At 38.7% G+C, this 26,040-nt stretch overlaps 1 protein-coding gene across 1 annotated transcript in view; it reads left to right on the top strand.

Moving 5' to 3' along the window:
- The window catches only part of ATRX (ATRX chromatin remodeler), a gene marked incomplete at both ends in the record, with an annotated part of 162,023 nt that overhangs the window by 78,499 nt on the left and 57,484 nt on the right, over positions 1–26,040 (top strand). Inside the window, 8 exons of the mRNA XM_080719003.1 lie at positions 2,378–2,471; positions 5,683–5,785; positions 6,432–6,653; positions 13,592–13,733; positions 15,599–15,708; positions 18,527–18,673; positions 19,048–19,225; positions 25,822–25,959. Of these exons, the coding sequence (XP_080575129.1) occupies positions 2,378–2,471; positions 5,683–5,785; positions 6,432–6,653; positions 13,592–13,733; positions 15,599–15,708; positions 18,527–18,673; positions 19,048–19,225; positions 25,822–25,959 (1,134 nt within the window). The remainder of the gene's footprint in view (positions 1–2,377; positions 2,472–5,682; positions 5,786–6,431; positions 6,654–13,591; positions 13,734–15,598; positions 15,709–18,526; positions 18,674–19,047; positions 19,226–25,821; positions 25,960–26,040) is intronic.

Here is a 26,040-nt window from a genome sequence, read left to right as displayed (position 1 = left end):
ATATTGTCTAGGAACTTAAATTGGGAGATGGAGAGAAATAAGAAATATATACTGTTTTATTTATTAAATCTATTTTTTTTTCTGTACAGAGGATAGAACTCAGGGGCATTTTAACCCTGAACTACTTTTCCAACCCTGTTTTTTATTCATTATTTTTGAAACAGGGTCTCACTGAGTTGTAAAGGGCCTTACTAAGTAGCTGAGGCTGTCCATGAACTACAATCCTCCTGTCTTGGCCTCCCAAATGCTGGGATTACAAGCATGTGCCACCATACCTGGCTAAATTCAATTTTTTAAAGCGAAAATGGAAATATATTAAAGAAGTAAAGCATGTGAACTTTAATTTTTCCTTATTGTAAAAGCATTTAAAATTATTTTAGTGACAAATTTGAAACAAACAAATTGGAAATTTTTATAAATTTCAGATGTGATAATGGTACTTATTTAGCAGATTATCCTTATGCTTAGGGATAAAGCTTTATGATGTCTGCATTTAAATCCAAATATTTTGGTGTGAAAAGGTCTGTAAGTGTGCTTGTAGAGATAAAGCAAACGTGTAAAATTATTATAACAGTTTAAGAGAAAAGTTTAGAATTATTGCATGGAAAAATTAATGCTAGACTTCAAATATGTATGCAGGGTTTGTTAGTGTGTGTAAGCGGGCCCACATGTTAATATATGTGCTTCTAGCCAGGTGCGATGGGCACACACACTTGTAATCCCCGCGCTTGGGAGGCTGAGACAAGAGGATCATAAGTTCATAGCCAGCCTCAGCTACTCAGTGATGCTCTTAGCAACTTAGTGAGACCCTGTTTCAAAATAAAGAATAAAAAATAGGGCTGAGGGTGTAGCTCAGAGGTAAAATGCCCCTGGGTTCAAATCCTAGCACCACAAAAAAATAGAGAAAGAAAGAATAAAAAGAAATATATAAATAAATGAAGAATAAAATAAAGAAATATATATATAGTTAACTCTAATTACTCTTCTGTGTAGTGGTTACTGAACTTATACCCATTTAGCTTTGACTTTGTACCCATTAACCAATATCTTCCCATCCTCTCCTATTTCCCCTGTCTCTGGTAAACATTATTCTACTCTACCTCCATGAGATGAGGCTTTTTTGAAATCTAGTACTATAATATCTCTTTACCATTCAAATCGTTCCTACTTTGGCCATTGGGAGCTCCTTTCAGTTGGACCCTGTGTGCTTCTGTCCTGTAACCATCATTATTTAAGTGTTGCTGTGCCGTCTGGCACTGTTGAGATGTTCTTGATTCAGTTTTCCTGCCCGGTGTCTCTGGACAAATGGGTCTTCTGGAATTTTATAAACCTCTGTCATTGACAATTGTGATTCAGAAACGAGAGAGAGACAGAATTGGAGAGTCTCTCATCCTCCAGTCATGTCATTCAGGATTCCTTTTCTCCAGTTCGGTGGCGGGAGAGTTGATGGCTTTTCTGTTAGCACCCTGTGCATGGTTTTGGAATTCAGCCTACCTCCTGGTCAAAACCAGGAATTAAAGGAAGAAAATGACTCACGACACTCGAGCTGTCTGAGCCCATTTTTCCTATTACAGAGGGGTCATTACTCAGAGTGTGATTTCAGTTGTCCGTCTGCCTGTAATTGTTTTCCTTTGAGAGTCTGTAGATGGTTTATTTTTATGTCCTATCCATAGTTTTTATTTGTTAGTGTTGAGAGAGTCAGTACTTACTTCTCTTGACTACCTTACTTGGTTTGTTTTAAATTGCTGGATTTTGTTTATTCATTCACATTTGGTAATTTCTGTCTCTTTTTTTTTTGGAGGTACTGGGGATTGAACCCAGGGTCACTCAACCTCTGAGCGATACCTCCAGCTCTATTTTTTATGCTTGATTTTAAAATGGGGTCTCACTAAGTTGTGGAGGGCCTCCCTAAGTAGCGGAGCCTGGCAGTGAACCTGTGGTCCTCCTGCTCAGCCTCCCAAGTACTGGGATTACAAGCTTGTGCCACCACACCTGGCTTGGTAATGTTTTAAGTAATATTTTGACTAGTAATTTTTATTTTGTCAATTTATATAAAAGCAAATATTTACATTTTAATGTAGAACTACACTTTTTTGTGTAGTGCTCAAAGGTAGAGAGCTCTAGATTGAACCCAGAGGAATTCTATCTTTGAGTTCCACCTCCAACCTGATTTTATTTGGCAACAAGATATTGATACATTGATTTGAGTATCAACACAATCTTTCATTGGTGTATTCTTCATGAGTAAATAAGCATTTTTTAATATGCTCCTGTTCTGAAAATTTGCTAAGTTGAAATGTGAAGTTATTGGCAAATTAAGTGAATTGTGTTTCAGTTGTAAAATATTTAGTAATTGAATTTTTTTTTTTAATTTAAGTGAGCAGTGAAGATTCGGAAGACTCTGATTTTCAGGAATCAGGAGTGAGCGAAGAAGTCAGTGAATCTGAAGACGAACAGCGGCCTAGAACAAGGTGAGTGTTACATTGTGTTTCAAGAAATTTTAGGAATTAATGTGAATGTGCTTTCAGATTATTTGAAGAATGGCTGCTATTTCCAATAGATGGAGTAAGTGCAATATGTAATATTTTTACTTGAAGCTAATTTTAAATTTACTAATTTAAAATGTATAAACTAAGCCGAGCGTGGTGCCGCACGCTTGTAATCCAAGTCTTTGGGAGGTTGAGACAGGAGGATGGCAGGTTTGAAGCCAGCCTCAGCAACTTAATGAGGCTCCCAGTAATTTAGTGAGGCCCTATTTCCAAATAAAATATAAAATAAGTCTGCGGGTATAGCCCGGAGGTAGAAGGCCCCTGTGTTCTATCCCCAGTACCACAAAAAATAATTAAATTATAAACTTATTTTACATGTGTTTGAATTGTGTGTTCAAATCTGGTTGGTTTTTCAGTATCCAAAACTATTTCTTAACAGAGTTTTTAGATAGTACAGGAGGATGGCGTAATGTACTAGTAAGTAGATTCTGTAGGTGGACTGCCTTTTCTACTTTCCAGTGTCTCCCTTTCCTACTTTTTTTGTGTATGAGTACTCTATGCCTGAGCTACCTCACCTGAGAACAGGGGGTTACAGTATACTTACTTCTTATGTTTTCATGGACATTAGAGACAGAGCACACAAAGAAATGACTCAAAACTACCTAGATTACTCCGTGCTCAATTAGTAATGGTAATTATTAGTCTTAGTATTAATGAAGATGTGTGTAGCTACTGGTATAGGTGAGTAGTTACATTAATGTTTTGCTTCCTTTTTGATCATAGTTGTTTTAGATAATACCTTTCTAAGATTATTAAAATTATCCCCTGTATAACATGATCTATCTGTGTTTGTGAGTGTGTGTGTATCTTTATAGGTGTATGTCTATGCTTGTATGTTTTAAAGCAGTAGAGATCTTTTGGGTTTAATACCTCCCTGACTGTGCTTTGTGTACAGAAAATTATACTTTAGGAACATATAGTAAGATACTTTGAAAGCTTTTCTTTTGTGGTACTGGGAATTGAATTCAGGGCTGTTGTATTTCCAAGCTACACTCTCATCTCTTTTACATTTTTGTTTTGAAACAGGATCTTGCTAGGTTGCTGAGAATCTTACTCTGTTTCTGAGGCTGTTATCAAGCCTGCAGTTCTCCTGTCTCAGCCTCCCAAGTACTGGGATTACAGGCGGGTGCCACCATACTTAGCTCACATTGACTTTTTCTATAGCTAATTTCTAAAAGTTTTTCATCTTAAAATCTAAAACTTTATGTTCATTAAATAATAATTCCCCTTTATTGCTTTCTCCCTGCAATCCATCAGTTTATTTTCTGAGTTTGCCTACTCTGGGTACCTTATATAAGTGGACCAGTACAGTAATTGTCATTTTATAACTGGCATATTTGATTTAGAATTATGTCTTCACCAGGCGTGGTGATGCACGCTTGTAATTCCAGTACTTGGGAGGCTGAGAAAGGAGGATCCAGGTTCACGGCCAGCCTCTCACCTACTTAGTGAGGCCCTCCGCAGCTTAGTGAGACCCTATTTCAAAATAATAAAATTGGGCTGGGATGTAGCTCACAGGTAATATGCCCCTGTGTTCAATCTTCAGTACTGCCAAAAAAAAAAAAAGAAGAATCATGTCTTCAAAGTATATCCATATCGTAGTATTTGTCAGAATGCCTTCCTTTTTAACACTGAATAATATTTCATTATATATATATATATATATATATATATATATATATATATATATACTGTATTTGATTTACTATTCATCCATTTGTGGTACTTCGCTTAATTCTGCCATTTGACTATTTTAAATAATGCTAATATGAATAAGGGTATACAAAAATCTCTGAGTCCCTTTTTTTAGACCTTTTGAGTATACACTCAGAAATTAAATTGGATTATATAATGATTATATTTTTAATTTTTGGAGGAAAGTCCATACCGTTTCTCTATAGCTATTGCACCATTTTCTGCCTCTAGCAGAAAATGCACAGGATTCCAGTTGCTTCAAATCCAAACTGGTACTTACTGTTTTCCCATTTCTTGTCTGTATTACTGTAGCTCTGTCTAGCAGTTTCTGAGCCTAGAAAGAATTGTTTTGTGGCACTGCAGATCGAACCCAACATTCTACTTCTGAGCTCCACCCCCAGTCCAATTTTATTTCTCATTTGGAGCCAGGGTCTCACTAAGTTGTAAATGGCCTCACTAAATTGCCAACACTAGTTGTGAACCTGCGATCCTCCCATCTCAGCCTCCCAAGTACTGGGATTACAAGTGTGGGCTACCATGCCTGGCTAGAAATAATTTTCTTACCAGAATTTTTTGCTATAGAATATAACTTTATAATGTTTCTTTTTTTTCATTGATAGATTTAGTAGTAATAGCAAAATGTTAATTTTTTCCAAGTTGATCCACAGATTCAGCTCAATTCCAACCCAAATCAAAGCTAGCATTTTGGTAGATACAAGCTGACTATAAAGAAACATGTATATATGCCAAAACTTGAAAATAACAAAAATAATTTTGAAAATCTTTGGTAACAAAAACAGTTTGGATAGATTCATAGATATAACAAAAATTGTCCATAAATAGGCCCCAAAATTAATTTTCAATGAAGGCACTAAGACAACTAAATAGAGAAAGATGTTTCTTTTTTAATGATGGTAAATATTTAAGTATATATTGGCTATTTGTAATTTTCACCAAAAAAATAGTCCTAAGGTCGATTCATAAATTTTCCTACTCACCTACCACACTTTCCCTCTGAAGATTAAGATGTTGACCATTGGATTATTAGGAGTTGGATGTCTGCTGTAATATCCACTTTAAACCTACTGCGTTGCCAGATGTAGTGGCATATGCCTGTAATCCCAGTACTTGGGAGGGTGAGACAGAAGGACCCCAGGTTTGTACTAGCCTCAGCAAATTGGTGAGGTCTTCTGCTACTTAGACCCTATTTCAAAATAAAGAATCAAATAGGGCTGGCAGTGTAGCCCAGAGGTAGAATGCCCTCGATTTCAACCCCCAATACAAACACGCACACAACTGAGTCTTTTTTATTGCTTTTCATTTTTCCCATTGTTTTTAGGAATGTACTAAAGAGGTATAACCCTTCCAAAATAGGACATAATTCATTGAAGGAAACTCATCATAAGATATTTTATTTTGTACTTCAAATTTTCTTTAGGTCTGCAAAGAAAGCAGAATTGGAAGAAAATCAGCGAAGTTATAAACAGAAAAAGAAAAGGCGACGCATTAAAGTTCAAGAAGATTCATCCAGTGAAAACAAGGTAATGTTTATTGTGTGTTTCAATTATAACTGGTACTGTATTCTATAGCAAGTATGCTATTACCTCGTTAATTACGTTATTCTGGTTTATTTATATTTTACCTGTGTGTAAGAATTGGTTTATTAGATATATGTATATACATACTTGATGTACTATCAGATTTTCTCCTCCTTTTCCTTCTTTGAATAGAACCCAGGGGTTTTCTACCTCTGAGCTACACCCCCAGCCCTTTTCATTTTTTATTTTGAAACAGGGTCTCACTAAGCTGCTGAGGCTGGCCTTGAGCCTGCAATCCTGTTTATCTCAGCCTTGCACGTGCTGGGTTAGTGCTCTGGGACAGAGCTACATCCCCAGCCCCTGAAATGGTTCCCGTTGTCATTTTATATTTCTCTTACAAGTAGAGATGCTGAGCATCTTCTCGTGTTCTTAGTAGCTACTATTTTTCTATCTTTTCTAAAAAAAAAAAAAACTGTCCCATTTCTTAGCCTATTTTAATTGCTTTTGTAAATACTTGATTATTGATGAATATAATTCTAAAGCTCTTCACCATATTTCCTTCCAGCTTTTCGAGGTATATTAAATAGTATGAAATGGATATATTTGCACAGTGTTGTACTGTTTTCCTCTAATCATTTAAATTTCATAGAGCAATTCTGAAGAAGAAGTGAAAAAGGAAGAGGAGGATGAGGATGAGGAGGAGGAAGATGAAAATGATGATTCTAAGTCTCCTGGAAAAGGCAGAAAGAAAATTCGGAAGATTCTTAAAGATGATAAGTTGAGAACAGAGACACAAAATGCTCTCAAAGAAGAGGAAGAGAGGCGAAAACGTATTGCTGAGAGGGAGCGTGAGCGAGAGAAATTGAGAGAGGTAAGCAATTAATTTCTATTTGATGTGTCTTTCATAGATATATGTCATGGCTTTATTTCAGTATTTCAAGAGTAAAGTGTTACAATCCGCTACAGATTTCCAATTAAAACTGATTTTTGCCTACTGGAAACATTTGATGCAACTTAAAAGTCCTCATTAGGCTGCGTTAGTATAATAAGGAAAGAGTCAAGATAATTGAATATTCACCAAAATTATTTTGATGTATTTGGATAGGAGAATATTGTTAAATTATTTCTTATATCTGTAAAATATTTTAGTTTCCTTTTTTGTGGTACTGAGGATGGAACCCCGGGGCATTCTACCTCCCAGCTATACCCCCAGTCCTGTTTTTTATTTTTTATTTTTTATTTTTTACTTTTTATTTTTTATTTTTTATTCTTTATTCTTTTTTTTTTTTTTTTGGTGGTGGTACTGGGGTTCCTGGAAGCCCTTCTACCTCCAGGCTATGCTCCCAGACCTATTTTTATATTTTTATTTGGAAACAGGGTCTCCTAAGCCAGCGTGCACGTGCGGCTGGCTTCAAACCTGCGGGATCCTCCTGTCTCCGCCTCCCAAGCGTGGGGATTACAGCGTGCGCCACCACGCCCGGCTATTCTTTATTCTGAAACAGGGTCTCACTGAGTTGCAAAGGGCCTCACTAAGTAGCTGAGGCTGTCCGCGAACCGCGATCCTCCTGTCTCAGCCTCCCGAATGCTGGGATGACAAGCGTGCACCACCATGTGTGGCAACTTTTTAGTTTCTCTTTTTGACATGTAGGGGATTGAGCCTTTACCTCTGAGCTATATGCTCACCCTTTTTTTTTTTTATTTTGAAACAGCCTCTTGCTAAGTTGTTTAGGATGGCCTTGAACTTGCCATTCTCCTTGCTCAGCCTCCCACATACCAGGATGACAGGTGTGCATTACTACGCCCAACTAGGATTTCAGTTTTTAAGTTAAATGTGTACTGTAAATTTATACCTACTCTTTAGGTAGAGGGAATAGTACAGTTAAACCTACATGTATTGATTGACCCAGCTTTATCTATTACCAGCACAGGGATAATCTTTCTATTAAAAGAATTTTAATGTATTTTTATTTTGAATTAATACATAGTACTTATTTATTTGTGGTATATTATGGCATTTCAGTATCTATATACAGTATACAGTGATCAGGTCAGGGTAAATGACGCATCTGTTACCTCAGACATTTATCAGTTCTTTATGTGGAGGACATTCTATGTATCAACTATTGTCCTTTTTAAATACATATTTTACTGTATGTATTTAAATAACTAGGTTTCAGTGTGATATTTCTCCCTATCCTATTTAATGCTTTGGTAGTTTCTATTCTCTCCTGCCCTCCCCTTCTCCTCCCTCCTCCTGGTCCTTTCTTTTTTAGAATTCCACAAATGAGTATATGCAACACTTGTCTTTTTATGTCTGGTTTATTTTGTTTAGCCATTCCAGTTGCATTCATTTTCCTGCAGATAACACAACTTTTCTACTCTATGGCAGAGGGGGGGGGAGAAAGAGCGCGAGGGAGAGAGCGTCTGTGTGCTCATACATTCAACTTTTCTTTTCGATTCATCTGTTGATAGGCACCTCGGCTGATTTTGTATCTTGGCTGTTATATATACTGCCAAAGAAAGCATGGGAGCACATGTATCTCTTTATGTTCTGGGTTCCTTTTCTTTGGATAAATATTGAGTGCTAATGTTTGGATCATACGGTAGTTCCAGTTTTAGTTTTTATTTTTATTTGTTTATTTTTTTTTGCAGAACTGGAAATTGAATACTGAGGGGCATTCTACCTCCGGGGTACACCCTCAGCCCTCTTTTTTATTCTCTGTTTTAAAACAGGGTCTCTCTAAGTTGCAGAGGGCCTCACTAAGTAGCTGATAGGAACTGCGATCCTCCTATCTCGGCCTCCTGAATGCCAGGGTTACAAGCGTGCGCCACCACGCCTGGCTTCTATTCTTTATTTTGAAACAGGGCCTCACTGAGTTGCAAAGGGCCTCACTAAGTAAGTGAGGTTGTCCACAAACCACAATCCTGTCTCAACCTCCCAAATACCGGGATTACAAGTGTATGCCACCACGCCTGGCTAAGTTTTAGTTTTTTGAGGACCCACCATACTGTTTTCTATGATAGCCATTCTGACAGGGATGAAATAGAATCTCACTGTAGTTTTAACACTTTGGTGCATTGCAATTCTTCATCATAGTGAGATTCAAAGTGATACAGACATATGTGCGCACAGTGAGTATCTTGTGCTCTGAATCTCGACCCTCCCGTATCCTTCCTTCCTGTACTTGTTAGAGAGATTGGTACAGACACCTTCATATGTGGATGTAACATTGGCGAACTGTTGCCTTTCTCCGTCCTTTTTTTGAATGTATGTTTCCTCTTTTTTTTTATATGTGATTGAGTCTTTAAAAATGGAGATTGGCCATTTTATACTACCACCACTATTATTACTACTACTAGTACTATTACTATTATTATTTTTGTTTGGTACTGGGGATTGAATAAAGGGGTATTCTACCTCCAAGATACATCCTCACACTATTTTATTTCATTTTTTTGTTTTATTTTGAAACAGTCTTGCTAGGTTGTCAAAAGTCTCTCATTATATTTCTGAGGCTGATCTCGAACCTGTGATCATCCTGTCTCAGCAAGAAATTATATTTTACTTTTTGATTTGGTAATACTTGCTTTGTGGCCAAGAATATTGGTCTATTTTGGAAAAGCTTCTATGAGTAACTGAGAAGAATGCGTGTTCAGCTGTTGTTTGGAATATTCTGTATGTCTATTAGGTCCACTTGCTTTTAGATCTGAAGAGTCATTATCAATCTTTTGTCTGGGAGATTGATCTAGTGGTGTGAGAGGTATGTGAAGTATCCCAATAGTATTGTGTTGGTGTTTGAGTCTTCATGGCCCAAAGAGTTGTATTTTATAGAATTGAGTATTCCCATGTTTGAAGCATAAATGTTAACTATTGTTATATGTTCTTGTTGAATTGTTTGGTGCTGGAGATTGAACTCAGGAGCATTCTCTCTGAGCTATGCCCTTTTAATTTTTTGTTTGGAGACAGGGTCTCGCTACGTTGCTGACATTCTCCTTAGGTTGGCTGAAGGTGAGCTTCAACGTGTGGGCTTATTGTTTCAGCCTCCCAAGTCCTGGAATTACAGGCACCATCACTGTGCCTGGCTCAAGTTTCCTTACATTATAGTTTGAGGGCATAAAGATATTTCCGTAGTCACTAATGAGTAGATGGTTTCTTTATAAATGATTTCTTCCTACTTTCAGGATGAAAATGTATTAATCGCTAATCCTGAAAATACAATTTAATAATGAAAATACCACAAAATCACTGAATATTAAGTTGCAAATTCTTTTTTTTCAAAATCTTAATTAAAACCTGGTATATTGGAGAATTTTTTTCTACATTAAAATGTTAGTACACACTTTTTTTGTGGTACTGGGGATGGAATCCAGGGGCCTTCTACCTCTGGGCTATACTCCCAGACCAATTTTATGTCTTATTTGGAAACAGAATCTTGTTAATTTGCTGAGAGACTAAGTAGCTAAGGCTGGCTTTGAGCCTACGTGATCCTCCTGTGTCAGCCTCTCAAGTACCGGAATTACAAGTATGCACCACCATGCCCAGCGCGTGCACCACCCTGTCCAGCGTATACACTTCTTAAAACAAGACTAAATTCTTAATTCATTATTCCATACGCTAAGGATGTTTGACTGTTTTGTTAAGCATGGCTTTACTGGATCCTCTGTCTGTAAATTTAAGTTAAGGTATTATGCAGAGTGTTGCTTTCGTGTTGAGGCGTTGTTTTCCTCCCCTCTTACTTGCTGGCAGAGTTCAGTGCTTTGCAGTCGCGCTCTAGGACCTTAGCTGCTAGATGCTTCTCTACACAACATGGCATTTTGCTTGGTCTTTGAGACCAACAGGAGAGCACTTCAGTATTTTAAAGAAGTTACTTTAATTAGATCCAGCCCATCTAGAAGAATGATTTTTCTCATTGAATCGGAATCACCCAATCAGTAGCGCAATTATAGGAATGAAAGACCATCATATTTATAGGTCCCCTCCACACTTAGGGAGATGGGGCTATCTAGGTTCATTATAACAGGAGTCGTAGCCGGGCGTGGTGGGCATGCTTGTAATCCCTGCGCTTGGGAGGTGGAGACAGGATCGCGCAGGTTTGAAGCCAGCCGCGCTGGCTTAAGAGACCCTGTTTCCTAATTTAAAAAAAACTATGAAATGGGTGTCTGGGAGTGTAGCCCGGAAGTAGAAGGCTTTCCAGGAAACCCAGTAGCACATAAATAAATAAATAAATAAACAAACACATAAATAAATAAATAACAGGAGTCATGGATCTTGTGGCCATTTTTAGGCTTCTGTCTATTCTTCTTTTTTCTTCTCTGGTTCTGGGGATGGAACTCAGGGGTCTTTCTACCTCTAGGCTACATTCCCAGACCTATTCTGTATTTTATTTGGAAACAGGGTCTCACTAAGCTGCTGAGAGCCTCACTAAGTAGCCAAGGCTGGATTCAAAGCTGTGCGATCCTCCTGTCTCAGCCTTTCAAGTGCTAGGATTACCAGCTCTGCCGACCATTCTTTGCAGACATGAATAGGCACTTAGGGAGCATTCCTTTCTCTTTCTACTGGTGTGTGCATGTGTGTGCGCACGTTACTAGGGATTGAACCCAGGGGCTTTCTACCTCTGAGGTACAACCTCAGCCCGATTTTATTTTTTAGTTTGAAGCAGGGTCTCACTAAGTTGTGTAGTGCCTCACTTAGTACCTGAGGCTGGCTGTGAACTTGTGATCCACCTGTCTCAGCCTCCCAAATACTAGGATTGCAAGCATGTGGCACCACACCCGGCCCTTAATTTCTTTTCATGGAACTATTAATAGACTGTTCATATAAGCATTTTCTATATTAAAGTAGCATTTCGTAGTGATTAGGTACACGGATTCTGGAGGCCAGCGCTCTGGGTATAAATCTTAGCACTTGTAATGATTAGTAGTTGTATGACCTTGTCCACATCACTTCTCTCCCCCATGTATTTTTTTTTTTAGTGGTACTGGGGGTGGAACCCAGAGACTTTGTACCTATGGGCTATACTCGCAGACCTATTTTCTATTTTTATTTGGAAACAGGTTCTCACTAAGTTGCTGAGAGCCTCACTCAGTAGCTGAGGCTGGCTTCGAACCTGTGTGATCCTCCTGTCTCAGCCTCCCAAGTGGGGGCATTATAAGCATGAGCCACCATGCCTGGCTCCCCATGTATTTTTAATCTCTAAAATGGGACTACTTGGACCTAATTTATACAGTCAATGGGTGTATTACCTAAGGACTAGAGATTAGGATCAGACAACAAAAATGTGTATGGCTTGGTAGTATGTGTGTCTAATAACTAAGTTTTAATTCTTTCACTTTCTGTTTTTGTGTTACCGGAGATTGAACACAGTGCCCTAAACATGCTTGACCCATTTCCTACTGCTCAGCTACACCCTCAACTGTAACATTTAAAGATTTCTTCTATTGATTTTTTTATGATGCTGGGAATGAAACTCAGGAACATGGTATGCAAATGTTGTACCACTGAGCTATATCCCCATCTCCCAATGTTTTTCTTTGAGTTATGGGGGATTGAACTCAGGGGTGATCTAGCATTAGATACATCCTTAGCCCTTTTTATATATTTAATTTTGAATTAGGGTCTTGATAATTTACCATACACTGGCCTCAAAATTGTGATCCTACTGTCTCAGCCTCCCAAGTAGTGGAATTACCAGCGTGTGCTAGGGTCACCTTTTTTTTTAAACATTTTGAATTTGAGATAATTGTTTCTCTTTTGTGTGTGCATGTGTTGCACATGTCTGTTATTTGTTTGTGTGTGCATGTATTTGGTACTAGGATCGAACCCAAGGACTTTCTACCTCTGGATACACCCCTAACCCTTTTAAATCTTTTTTAAAAATTATTTTTACATTCTTGCTAGGTTACTGAAAGTCTTACTACATTGTTGAGGCTCTTCTAGAACCTGTGAACCATCTCTCCTTCACAAGTACTGGGATTATAGGCATGTGCCCCCAAGCCCATCTGATTATATTCTTTTTTTTTTTTTTTTTTTTTTGAGGTACTGGGGATGGAACTCAGGGACATTCTACTTTTGAGCTACACCCCTAGCCCTATATTTTTATTCTTTATTGTGAAACAGGGTCTCACTGAGTTGCAAAGAGCCTCACTAAGTAGCTGAGGCTGTCCTTGAACCACGATCCTCCAGTCTCAGCCTCCCAAATGCCGGAATTACAAGTGTGTGCCACCACGCCCGGCTTGATTATATTCTTGTCATGGATTTTGAGCTTGTGGTTCTGAAAGTTGTATTTGTAAATATTTTTCTGTTTCACTATATATTTGCATTGTTTTGGGGAGTATTGTTTATCTTGGGTGGGGCAGTTCTTGTTGGAACTTTTACATGTAGACCATTTACATTTACATTTGTCTTCCATTTCTACATTTAATATGTCACGACCAGTCACTCCAATAGCCAGAAATTCCTTCACACATTTCCAGATGCTCTGTAGAAGAATAGAATTGTTCCTGGTTGGGATTCATGTATTTGTTCAAATTTTAACGGTACTGCCATGAATTAGCCAGAACACTTCTTTTTATACATTTCTCCCTGGCATATGTGTATTGAAGTATTCTGGTTGAGAACCAGTATGCTAAATTACTAGCATTACTAATGGAATTTCAAGTCCTATAAAGGGTTTTGACTTTAGAAAACATAAGAATCTCTTTTTTTCCTGGCCTTATTAAAACAAAATATTGGGTGTATCTGTGTTTTGGAAAATCTCCCTTGGTAAGACTGATACCCCACCACTGCTTGAAAAACTCTCTTTTTTGTAGGTGATAGAAATTGAAGATGCTTCACCTACCAAGTGTCCAATAACAACCAAGTTGGTTCTCGATGAAGATGAAGAAACTAAAGAACCTTTAGTGCAGGTTCATAGAAATATGGTTATCAAATTGAAACCCCATCAAGTAGATGGTAAGAAACCATTAGATAAGTCAATCACTTTTAGTTAAATTTTACCAATGTTTGTTGTTCCTTTGTGCCGCACATTCTGCCAAGCAGTGAAGATAACATTGATGAGCAAAGATAAGGATCTCTGCCCTTATGGAGCCCTTTAAGCAAATGAGGAAGAGCAGAGTGGTGTGGTTGCAAACTCAGTGAGTGTTGTAAGTGGGGAAGAAGTGCTTCTTACAAATGGGGATATGTAGTAAGTCAGTGGATTTCACCTGTTCGACAGTGGTTGGTTTTGAGGTTAGCAAGAGGTCTAGTTAACTAAAATGGTTTTTTGGGAATTGCTATTTCAGCTTTTTTAGATATGTTTTTAAATAATAATATCCATACATTGGCATTAGAGTGCTATTCAACTATCTCTGTCCTCTGCGTTGTTAGAATAGAATCAGTAAGCCAGTTTTGAGTGATAGTGAATTCTCAAGGGAAACTCTAGGGGTTCTTTTTGGGTTGCTTCCCTTCTTTCTTGCTCCGTGTTTACTGTTGAATAGAGAAATGATGAATTATCTCCTGGGCTTTTTTCCTCTGATTCAGTCAATAAACTTGAGAGTATATTTTATACAAAGCTGTTTCATCTTCGAACAGTGTTTCCACTTGATTCTAGTATCTCTTTGTACCATGCCAGGGTCTAGGGAACCTGTTCTGTGATAGCTTAGATAAGGTAAATGAAAGAATGTCCCTGTCATTGTGTGTGTGTGTCTTGTTTCTAATTTACCTTTGTATCCAGCCGTGGTGACACACACCTGTAATCCCAGTACTTGGGAGGCTGAGACAGGAGGGTTGCAGTTTTGAGCACAGCCTCAGCAAGTAGTGAGACTCTCATCAACCTAGCAAAACCCTGTTTTCTTTTTCTTTTTTTCCTTTTGTTTGTTTGGTGGTACTGGGGGTGGAACCCAGAGGCTTTCTACCTCCAGGCTATATTCCCAGACCTATTTTATACTTTATTTGGAAACAGGGTCTCACTAAGTTGCTGAGAGCCTCACTAAGTAGCTGAGGCTGGCTTCGAACCTGCATGATCCTCCTGTCTCAGCCTCCCAAGCGCGGGGATTACAAGTGTGCACCACCACACCCGGCCCTGTTTTCAAATAAGAAATAAAATTGGGCTGGGGTGTAGCTCGAAGGTAGAATTCCTCTGAAATCAACCCCCACTACCACCAAAAAAAAAAACCCAAAAAACTTTTGTAAGAGCAAAATACCATGTAAGCTGGGCATTGTGGCACATGCTTGTAATCCTAGTACTTGGGAGGCTGAGACAGGGGGATTGCAGGTTTGAGGACAGCCCCAGATACTTAGTGAGGCCCTCTACAACTCAGTGAGACCCTGTTTCAAAACAAAGAATCAAAAATAGGTCTTGGGGTGTAGCTTGGAAGGTCGAATGCCCCTGGGTTCCATCTCCAGCACCACAACAAAGAAAAAAGAAAAATTCCATGTATGTATGTATGTGTGTATGTATGTATACATGTATGTGTATATACTCTTGTATAATTTTTTGTATGTGTGTATATTATGTATACTTTTTGTGGTGCTCGCAGTAGTAAGTCCAGGGACATTCTACCTCCGAGTTCTGCCTCCAGCGCTGTTGGACTTTTAATTGGAAATAGTCTTGCTAAGTTGCTGAGTCTGGCCTGAAACCTGTGATCTTCTTGTCTCAGTTTCCCGAGTACTAGGATTGCAGGCATGTGCACCATGCCCGCTCCTGTTTATATTTAAGAATTTCTTTACCTCTGAGTGTTTCTTAGGGCTGCATCTTAGATGGTTGACTTGATGTGTTTATGTGGGGACAGTTTCATCTTGTAACTTGAAACTTAACTCAATGAAGCTGTCATCTTCAGGTGTTCAGTTTATGTGGGATTGCTGCTGTGAATCTGTGAAAAAAACAAAGAAATCTCCAGGTTCAGGATGTATTCTTGCCCACTGCATGGGCCTTGGTAAGACTTTGCAGGTAAGATTCAAGAATATCAATAGATTCTGCCCTTGTTCATCCATTAATATGTCGTACATATACACTGTAGTCTTGTATGTTTTATTCAAAGTTATAGTGGCTGCAGATAAAGCAGTGAACAAGAATTACATGATGTTTCCTCAGGAATATTACATTCTAGTAGAGAAGGAAATAAGAACTAAGAAATATGTACTTTTAGATACAAGTATTGAGAGGATTGACAGTTAAGTAAAGCATCTTTAAAGAGTGTATATTTGTGCAGAGATTCTAATGAAGTCAGGAATTGGGGTTACAAATATGGCCAACAGCAATAATTATTACTGCGTAATTATTACTTCTAGGTGGGAAATAACTTCTCACAATTTTTTTTGTGGTACTGGGCATGGAACCCAGGGGCATTCTACCTCTGAGTTACACCCCAGCCCTATTTTTTATTCTTTATTTTTTGCAACAGGATCATACTCAGTTGCAAAGGGCCTCACTAAGTAGTAGCTGAGGCTGTCTTTGAACTGTGATTCTCCTGTCTGAGCCTCCCAAATGCTGGGATTACAAGCGTGAGCCACCATACCCGACAACTTGCTACAATTTTTAATAGTCTGTGATGTTATGGTAAAGAGAAATTGAAATACTTCTTATTATTAAAATTACTGCATTTTTAGAGCTGGGATTGTAGTTCAGTGGTGAGTGCCTGTCTAGTGTGGACAAGGCCCTGGGTTTGATCCTCAGCAAAAATAAAGTTATTGCATTTCTAAATGGTGGAAGTTGAACTACACATTAGAATGGCAAGCATCAAGAAGTCAAATAACAATAAATGTTGCCCAGGATGTGGGTAAATAGGAACTCTTCTACTCTGTTGATGGGATTGCAAACTAGGTCAGCTACTATGGAGATCGGTATGGAGATTCCTTAGAAAACTGAGAATGAATTCACTATATGATCCGGATATACCACTCCTTGGTATCTTTTCAAAAGGACCGAAATCAGAGAACTACAGTAATATCTGCATATCCATGTTCATATCAGCACAATTCACAGTAGCCAAATTATGGAACCAGCCTGGGTGTCTGTGCAACCATGCACACATGAATAGATTATGAAATTTTGGGGAAATACACAGAATGAAATTCTACTCAGCAGTAAAGAAGAACAAAATTACGTCATTTGCAAGACAATGGAAAGACCTGGAGAACATTATGTTAAGATGAGCCAGTCACAGAAAGTAAAGGGTCTTATGTGCTCTCTAATATGCAGAAGCTAGGGAGTAGTGGGGATACCAGAGGGACTCCAGATAATGGAGGGGAGACCTCACTGGAGCCAGGGGGTGGGCTAGGGGAAGGGGAGGGGGAAGACAGGTTCATTAATGGAAACACTACCATTGACTCTGTGTATATATGTGAATGTACAACCATCCATCTCAGTACTTTGTATTGGAATGGAGGAAAATGGGGAGGTGGCGGGGGGGCACCCAGTACTGTGTGCATATATGTCATTGTCAACAGGATTTACATTATGATGTGAGAGTATAATTTGCCAATAAAACCACATTATTAAAAATAAATGGCAGAAGTTGTAGTGGAGATGTGAAATTAGTGAAAAAATTTAAGCCATAGGGTAATTATTATAGATTCAGTAAATTAGAACATGTTAAAATAGAAAAGTATAAGAAACTACTCTTCTATTTTTGTGTCACTGGGGATTGAAGCCTGGAGCAGTCTAACTCTGAGCCACACTCCCCTAGTCCTATTTTATTTCTGATTAGGAAACAGGGTCTTACTGAATTGTGGAGGGCCTAAGTTGCTGAGGCTGGCTTCGAACCTCTGATCCTCCTGTTTCAGCCTCTCAAGTCTAGGGATTAGAAGTGTGTGCTACCATGCCTGGCTCACCCTACTCTTTTTTTGTGTGTGTTACTGGGGATGGAACCCAGGGGCATTCTACCCCCAAGCTACACCCCCAGCCCTATTTTTTTATTCTTTATTTTGATACCGGGTCTCACTGAGTTGCAGAGGGCCTCACTAAGTAGCAGAGGCTGTCTGCGAACCGTGATTCTCCTGTCTCAGCCTCCCAAATGCTAGGATTACAAGTGTGCACCACCACGCCCAGCTTACCCTCCTCTTCTAAATGGGCAGTTATGTTTTGAAGGGCTTACAGGAAATTCTGTGGAGACCGCAAAGTTCTTTTATGTTATGAATTCTTATATTTATCTTATTTCTTTTTTTAACAGCCACAATAGTTTTATTTACAGTTGAACTCTTTATAAGATATTTACAAGACAACCAATTTTACACATCAGAAATGGTATCAAAAGTATGAATTACAACACAGACAACAATATGAAATGGGCTTAAAACAAAGCTGAAGTGGACAGACTAGCAATTTCTCTTTTAATTTATTAACATTAGCTTAAATTTTGTTAAAGGAAGTAACAAAACTGTGTTTTAGGAGAGTTACAGGGCCTTCTGTTAAAGACAGTACTTCACAGTGTTGTATCCCATGTAGGGAAAATAAGACTAATTTTCCCCCCATATTCTAACACACTGTAATTTCACTCTTGGAACTTTACTCCAGTATTTATCTTATTTCTATTGGTCATAGAATCATGGTGTTTTAGAATTGAAAGGATATTATATAACATGTAGTCAAACTTTCTTAATTTAAATAATAAATTTCCTTCCTTGTACTTGTTTGGAAACTGACCTTCTGAGTGTTTGGTTGGTTTATTGCTTAAAGCAAAATAAAATTTAATTTGTAAGTGTGCTTGATTTATTCCAGTTTTGTGGATATTTAAATGACAGTGGTAACTTAATTTGTTTTCTTATAGGTGGTAAGTTTTCTTCATACCGTTCTTTTGTGTGACAAATTGGATTTCAGCACAGCTTTAGTAGTTTGTCCTCTTAATACGGCTTTGAATTGGATGAATGAATTTGAGAAGTGGCAAGAGGGATTAAAAGATGATGAGAAGCTTGAGGTATCATATTTTGATGTTTTCTGTTATTAAGTTGTTGCATGAAAGCTGGGCGTGGTGGTGCACCCTTTTAATCCTAGTACTTGGGAGGCTGAGACAGGAGGATCTGGGTTCGTGGCCAGCCTCAGCTAGTTAGTGAGGTCCTCTGCAACTCAGTGGGACCCTGTTTTAAAATAAAGAATAAAAAGTTGGGCAGGGAGTGTAGCTTAGAGGTAGAATGTCCCTGGGTTCTATCCCCAATACCACCAAAAAAAAAAGGTGCAGAAAATTCATAGGACAAAATAAGAATTTTAAATTAATAGTATTTATACCAGTGGGACTATTTAGTTGTCAATAATTTTGATAGCTATTTTTCATAATCGTTTTTCTCACAAAAGGTCTCTGAATTAGCAACCGTGAAACGTCCTCAGGAGAGAAGCTACATGCTCCAGAGGTGGCAAGAAGATGGTGGCGTTATGATTATAGGCTACGAGATGTACAGGAATCTTGCTCAAGGAAGGAATGTGAAGAGTCGGAAACTTAAGGAAATATTTAATAAAGCTTTGGTTGATCCAGGTAAGGTGTTAACAGGCACTAACATGAAAAAGCATTATTAAAAAACCATTTTTGTTAATTTATATAGCAAATACTAATTGAACAACTATAACTCCCTGGGTCTTGTTTATTCTTTATGTTTTTGCCTTGTGTTTTATTTTAGTTTCACCATTTTAATAAAATAAGATCATCCTTAATATTGATAGAAGTTCAGAACTTACTTTGAAACTGTGGAATTGTTTTGAGTTTTAGGGGATATTGTATAAACACAACATGTATCAGGTGCCTGTGCACAGTCACATCTGAAATGATTTAACTGAACATTAGGAGATATCAAGAACTCTTTCCATACTCTGAAGACAATTCTCCTGTGTTTGGTACTGGGGATTGAACTCAGTCACATTCTACCTCCAAGCTATATCCCCAGCCCTTTCTATTTTTTATCTTTTACTTTTTATTTATTTTATTTTTGCAGTACTGGGGATGGAACCCTACGGCATTCTGCCTCTGAGCTACACTCCCAGACATATTTTTTATTTTCTATTTTGAAACAGGGGAACCCAAAGAAGGAAACAGTTCAAATAATGCTAAGTGCCTCCAAACTATACCCCTAGTCCTAATTTTTAGTCTTTATTTTGAAACAGGGAGTCACTAAGTTGCAAAGGACCTCACTAAGTAGCTGAGGCTGTTCGCAAACTGCGATTTTCCTGTCTCAGCCTCCAGAATGCTGGGATTACAAGAGTGTGCCACCACGCCCGGCTGAGGCTGGCCATGAACCTGTGATCCTCCAGTCTCCACCCACTAAGTACCGGGATTAAAAGTGTACCACCTCACACTGGCTTTCCCTTATCAGTTTTTTTCTTTTTTTATTTGGTACTGGGGATTGAACCTAATGTCATTCTACCTCTGTGTTATACTATCAACTGTTTTTATTATTATTTTTTTTTATTTTGAAATAGGTCTCCCGAAGTTGCTGAAGCTAGCCTCAATTCCAAGATCTGGCCTCTATGCCGGCCTGAAATCACCTTCTTTAAATAAAAAGATGCAGTGACAAATTTAGATTTTTAATGTATCTATATTTTATTTATTTATTTATTTATTTATTTATTCATATATTTATTTGGTGGTGGTACTGGGGGTGGAACCCAGAGGCTTTCTACCTCCGGGCTATACTCCCAGACCGTTTTTATATTTTATTTGGAAACAGGGTCTCACTAAGTTGCTGAGAGCCTCACTCAGTAGCTGAGGCTGGCTTCAAACCCATGCGATCCTCCTGTCTCAGCCTCCCAAGCGCGGGGATTACAAGCGTGCGCCACCACGCCTGGCCTGTGTATCTACATTTTCTAGCATTCCTTGGATGATGATATTGCCCACTTTGAGAACCTATGGAATTGTCACCATTGAAGTTAATAGTAGAAGCCAGACACGGTAGTGCACACTTGTAATCCCAGGATTTGGGAGGCTGAGACAGGAGGATCGCTAGTTCCCAGCCAGCCTCAGCTTCTTAATGAGGCCCTCCACTCTAGCTCTGAGCCACATTCCAAGCCCTATTTTTTATCCCTTTATTTTTTAATTTTATTTTTTTGCAGTACTGGGAATTAAACCCAGGACCATTCTACCTCAGAACTATACCTCAGCCCTATACCTCAGCCCTATTTTTTATTCTTTATTTTTAAACAGTGTCTCACTAAATTGCAGAGGACCTCACTAAGTAGCTGAGGCTGGCCACCAACTGGCAATCCTCCTATCTCAGCTTCCCAAGTACTAGAATTATAACTGTGCACCACCATGCCTGGCTTAGCCTTTTATTTTGTATTTATTTATTTATTTATTTATTTATTTATTTATTTATTTATTTATTTATATTTGTTTATTGTGGGTCTGGGGATGGAACTCAGAGGCATTTGACCTCCAAGCTATACCCCCTGCCCTATTTTTTATTCTTTATTTTGAAACAGGGTCTCACTAAGTTGTGGAGGGCCTCACTAAGTAGCTGAGGCTGTCCACAAACCACAATCCTCTGGTCTCAGCCTCCCGATTGCTGGGATTACAAACATGCACCACCATGCCCGGCTTTTATTTTTATTTATTTTTTTTTTGGGGGGGGGGGACTAGGGATGGAACCAAGGGACATTTTACCTACAAGCTACATCCCCAGCCCTATTTTTTTATTCTTTATTTTGAAACTGTTTCTCACTGAGTTGCAAGGGGTCTCACTAAGTAACTGAGGTTTGCCACGGATCCCGATTCTCTAGTCTCAGCCTCCCAAATGCTGGGATTACAAGCATGCGCCACCATGCCTGGCAGCCTTTTATTTTATTGTTTTTGGTGGTACTGGGGTAGAACCCAGGGGCTTTTCTACCTCTGGGCTATACTCCCAGACCTATTTTATACTTTATTTGGAAACAGGGTGTCACTAAGTTGCTGAGAACCTCACTAAGTAGCTGAGGCTGGCTTTGAACCTGTGCGATCCTCCTGTCTCAGCCTCCCAAGCGCGGGGATTACAAGCGTGCACTACCACACCCGGCTCAGCCTTTTACATATATATATATATATATATATATATATATATTTTTTTTTTTTTTGGTGGTATTGGGGGTGGTACCCAGAGGCTTTCTACCTCCGGGGTATACTCCCAGACCTTTTTTTTTTTAACATTTTATTTGGAAACAGGGTCTCACTAAGTTGCTGAGAGCCTCACTAAGTAGCTGAGGCTGGCTTCAAACCCGTGCGATCCTCCTGTCTCAGCCTCCCAAGCACGGGGATTACAAGCGTGTGCCACCATGCCCACCTTCATCCTTTTATATTTTGAAGCAGAGTCTCGCTAAGTTGCAGAGCGCCTCACTGAGTAGGGGAGCCTGGCCAGGAACCTGTGATCTCTTGTCTCATCCTTTCAAGTACTAGGATTACCAACGTGGGCCACCACGCACGGCTTCCGTTCTATGTACACCTAAACTACCAGACGCTGTTCAGTACTTCTAAATTTATTTCAAGGGATCTGTTAAGCCTAACCCTCAATTTTTCAATACATGTTTTCTTTTTTGCCTAATTTGTCTTCTCTACTCTGCGGACAAATTGGTAGTAGTGAAGAATCATATAAAATATGACTGAGTGTTCAAAGCCCTGGCTCCGGATGTAATGTAGAAGAAAGGCCTCAAAGTTCAGGGGCGAAGCTAAACAGCAGAGGCAGATGAGCAGTTTGTGGTATCAGACACCTAGAGATGAAGTTAGTTCCTAATCTGGGGAGGGGAGCCTGTTAAATCATAAACCGGGAAGATCAAGAGCACGTGTTAAGATGGAAACTGCCTCGAGTCGACCAGAGTTGGTGGGTAGCAGTGTTTCGAACTCAGCCCTCTGGGTATCTGCTGCCGTGTGGCTGTCAGCCTGCGCCACGGTAGGCTAAAGTGACACCGACTGTTGTATCACCCCCTGGTCTCCCTGGCGTGGGAATTGGGTCGGGCCTGCAGTGGGCAGTTCCGTTTCATCAGCCTTTCCTCCTAATATTTTATGACTTTTAAAACCTACCAATAGGTGGCAATATAACATACTAAAAGAGCTTATATTTAAATGTAATGGTATATAACAATACCTTTATTTCACTTTTCTTCCCTAATGTACTGGCCATTTTGAAAGCATATTTTCCTACTTAATATACTTAAATTTATCTGGTAGACTTTTTCAATTCACAATTGTGTTTTTCAAAGGATGTTCTAAGTCTTTTAGTTTCATGGAGGGGAGAGAGAACATTATTCAGGATACTGTTTGATTCAAGCAATAAGTTCTAACTCTGTCTTTTGTTAAACTATTTGTAGGTTTCCATAATTTATTGAATTACCCTTAAGTTAATGGGTCCTTTAAGTCAGATTTGAACTTTGAACTGGGGAAATTTTCTTTCAGCCCTTTTAAAAATTTATTTTCTTCTATTTTCCTGGGCCTTATGTGTGCCACTCTCTTTATACTTTCTGTAAAATGGTTTCTAAGGGTACGTATTTTCAGACCCTACTGCCTTATTTATATATCATTGTTTGGAAATGTGATTTTTGAGAAAATATATTTCTAAGGTAATTAAAATGTATCATTTTACATTTAAATACTTTTTTGAGATGGGGTCTTGCTATGCTGTCTAGGCTTGTCTCGAACGCAAGCTTTCAGAGTACCTGAGAATATAAAGTATACATCATTGCTCCAAGCTTAAATATTAAAATTCTTTTTTTAAGTTTTAATGTTTAATGTGTGCATGTACCTCACTAAAATGTATGACAACAATGCACCAATAAAGAATTAATTTTTTCAATGTTAACAGTGTTATACATTCCAAATAAAGTATAAATAATTAAATTTAGCATTTTTATTTAGCTCCCCACTTACACTTACTTCCTTTCCTTCTATTGCATTTAAACAAATAGTTTTTTGAAGGTGAAGAAATTATAAAAGTAATACATGTTCTGTCTGAAGCAAAATACAAACTAAAGAAAAATATTATATATTCAAAAGTAAAATTTCTTTTCTTATCCACTGTTGTTTCATGTATATTCTCTTTTTTTCTCTCCCCCTCCCTCCCCCCTCCCTTCCTCCCTCCCTTCCTCTTTCTTTTTTGTACTGGGAATTGTACTCAGGGCCATTGTACCTCTGAATTAAACCCCCAGTCCTATTTTATTTTTATTTTTGAAACAGGTTTTCACTAGGTTGATGAGAGTCTCACTGCTTTCTGAGGCTGGTCATGAACCTGCGATCCTCCTGTCTCAGCCTCCCAAGTACTGGGATGTATAAGCATGTGCCACCATGCCTGGCTTGTTTCATCCATATTCTTTTAGAAAATGTTTGTGGTTATACGGTATGTGTTTTATATTGCAACACCTTGAAGTGCTCAAAATCACCCTCACGTTCCATAAGTCACAGGGAGGAATCACAGACTTCAGGGAAGCTACTGTACTTAGGATTATTGTTTATTATAATGAAAATTAAAATCAGAAATTGGAAGTTGGGCATGGTGGTATAGGCCTGTAATCCCAGTACTTGGGAGGATGAGACTGAAGGATCACAGGTTCAAGGGCAGCCTCAGTAACTGAGTGAGACCATGTTTCAAAATTTAGGAATAAAAGGGAGTTGGAGGTAGAATACCCTGGGTTTAATCTCAAATACCAAAAAAAAAAAAAAATCAGTCCTAGGAAAAGCTACATAGGGCCAAGGAAGAGTTTCTGGTATGATCTTCCAGTGGAGTAATTGAGAGGGAGCAAGAGCTAGCTTCCCTGAGTAGTAATCTGTGACAGCATGTGTGGTGTATTGTCGGGCAGGTCAGGTCACTTTGGACCTTTTGATCGTGGACTTTTGGTCATGGTTGATGACCTGTGAGGTTGATCTTAACCTCTAGCTCCTCCAGAGGTCAAGAAGATGCCCCATGGCCTGTGCTCCACTTACCATTAAGTACATCATTTCTACAGTCCATCCAGGCACCCCAAGGCCTCCAGGCAAACAGTGTTTATGAGGCTAGATGTTAAAAGCATATGTTTAAAGGTTACGGCACAGAAATACATGCCATTTTTGGTGGGGATTGAAACCAAGGATGCTAACCGCAAAATGCGATCCTCCTGTCTCAGCCTCCCAAATGCTGGGATTATAAGCATGTGCCACCATGCCCAACTTAGTTTCAGCTACTTATCAAGGCCCTTTGCAATTCAGAGAGACACTGTTTCAAAATAAAGAATAAAAAGGGCTGAGGGTGTAGCTCAGAGGTGGAATGCTCCTGGGTTCCGTCCCTAGTACTGCAAAATAACTAACTGAATGAATGAATGATAGATATCTTATCCAAGTACCCAAATCTGGTCTAGGAATCTTTCCCCCATTATTGTTTTTTTACTCGGGTTAAAAATATGTATCATTTTATTCTTGCCCATTTTATGTGTATATACTCAGAAGACCTAAAGTACCATTTCCATTTGTACTCTAATATTCTACTTTTGTAGCTGGGCATGGTGGCGCATACTTGTAATCCCAACATTTTGGAGGCTGAGACAGGAGGATTGCAGTTCACAGCCAGCCTCAGCTGCTTAGTGAGGCCCTCTACAAATTAGTGAGACCCTGTTTCAAATTAAAGAATAAAAAAATAGGACTGTGGGTGTAGCTGGGAGGTAAAATGTCCCTAGGTTCCATCCCCAGTTCTGCAAAAAAAAAAAAATCTTTTGGAGTAGAATTAATATTATTTTGCGCCATATTAATCAAATACAGTGGCAGATAAGACATGATTGAGCTGGGTGTGGTTGTGCACACTTATAATCCCAGGACTTGGGAGGCTTAGACAGGAAGAGCACAGGTTCGTAGCCAGTCTCAGCTACTTAAGTGAGGTCCTGCGCAGCTTAGTGAGACCCTGTTTCAAAATAATTAAAAAATAGGGCTGGGAGTATAGCTTGGAGGTAGGATGCCCCTGGGTTCCATCCCCAGTACTGAAAAAAAAAAGATATGATTGTACCTGTAATGCTGTTTTATCTTCCTGCAAGATCAGTGCTGTAGAAGGATTGACTTTATTTACTTTGCTGTAGAAGGATTGACTTTATTTACTTAAATGAGTCACATTTTCAATTTTATTATATCTTAATTAAGCATTTCATACATTTTTATAGGCCCTGACTTTGTTGTTTGTGATGAAGGCCATATTCTAAAGAATGAAGCATCTGCTGTTTCAAAAGCTATGAATTCTATACGATCAAGGAGGAGGATTATTCTAACAGGAACACCACTTCAAAATAACCTAATTGAGTGTGAGTTATTATCTGCCATTGCAATGTAAAGTATTGGTATTGCTTCAGATATATTTATACAACTTTTGGCCTTACCCTTTT

This window comes from Muscardinus avellanarius, assembly GCF_963383645.1.
Source record: "Muscardinus avellanarius genome assembly, chromosome: X".
Lineage (NCBI taxonomy): Eukaryota > Metazoa > Chordata > Mammalia > Rodentia > Gliridae > Muscardinus > Muscardinus avellanarius.
Note: the sequence above shows the minus strand (reverse complement) of the source record. Positions and strands in the feature narration are given on the sequence as shown.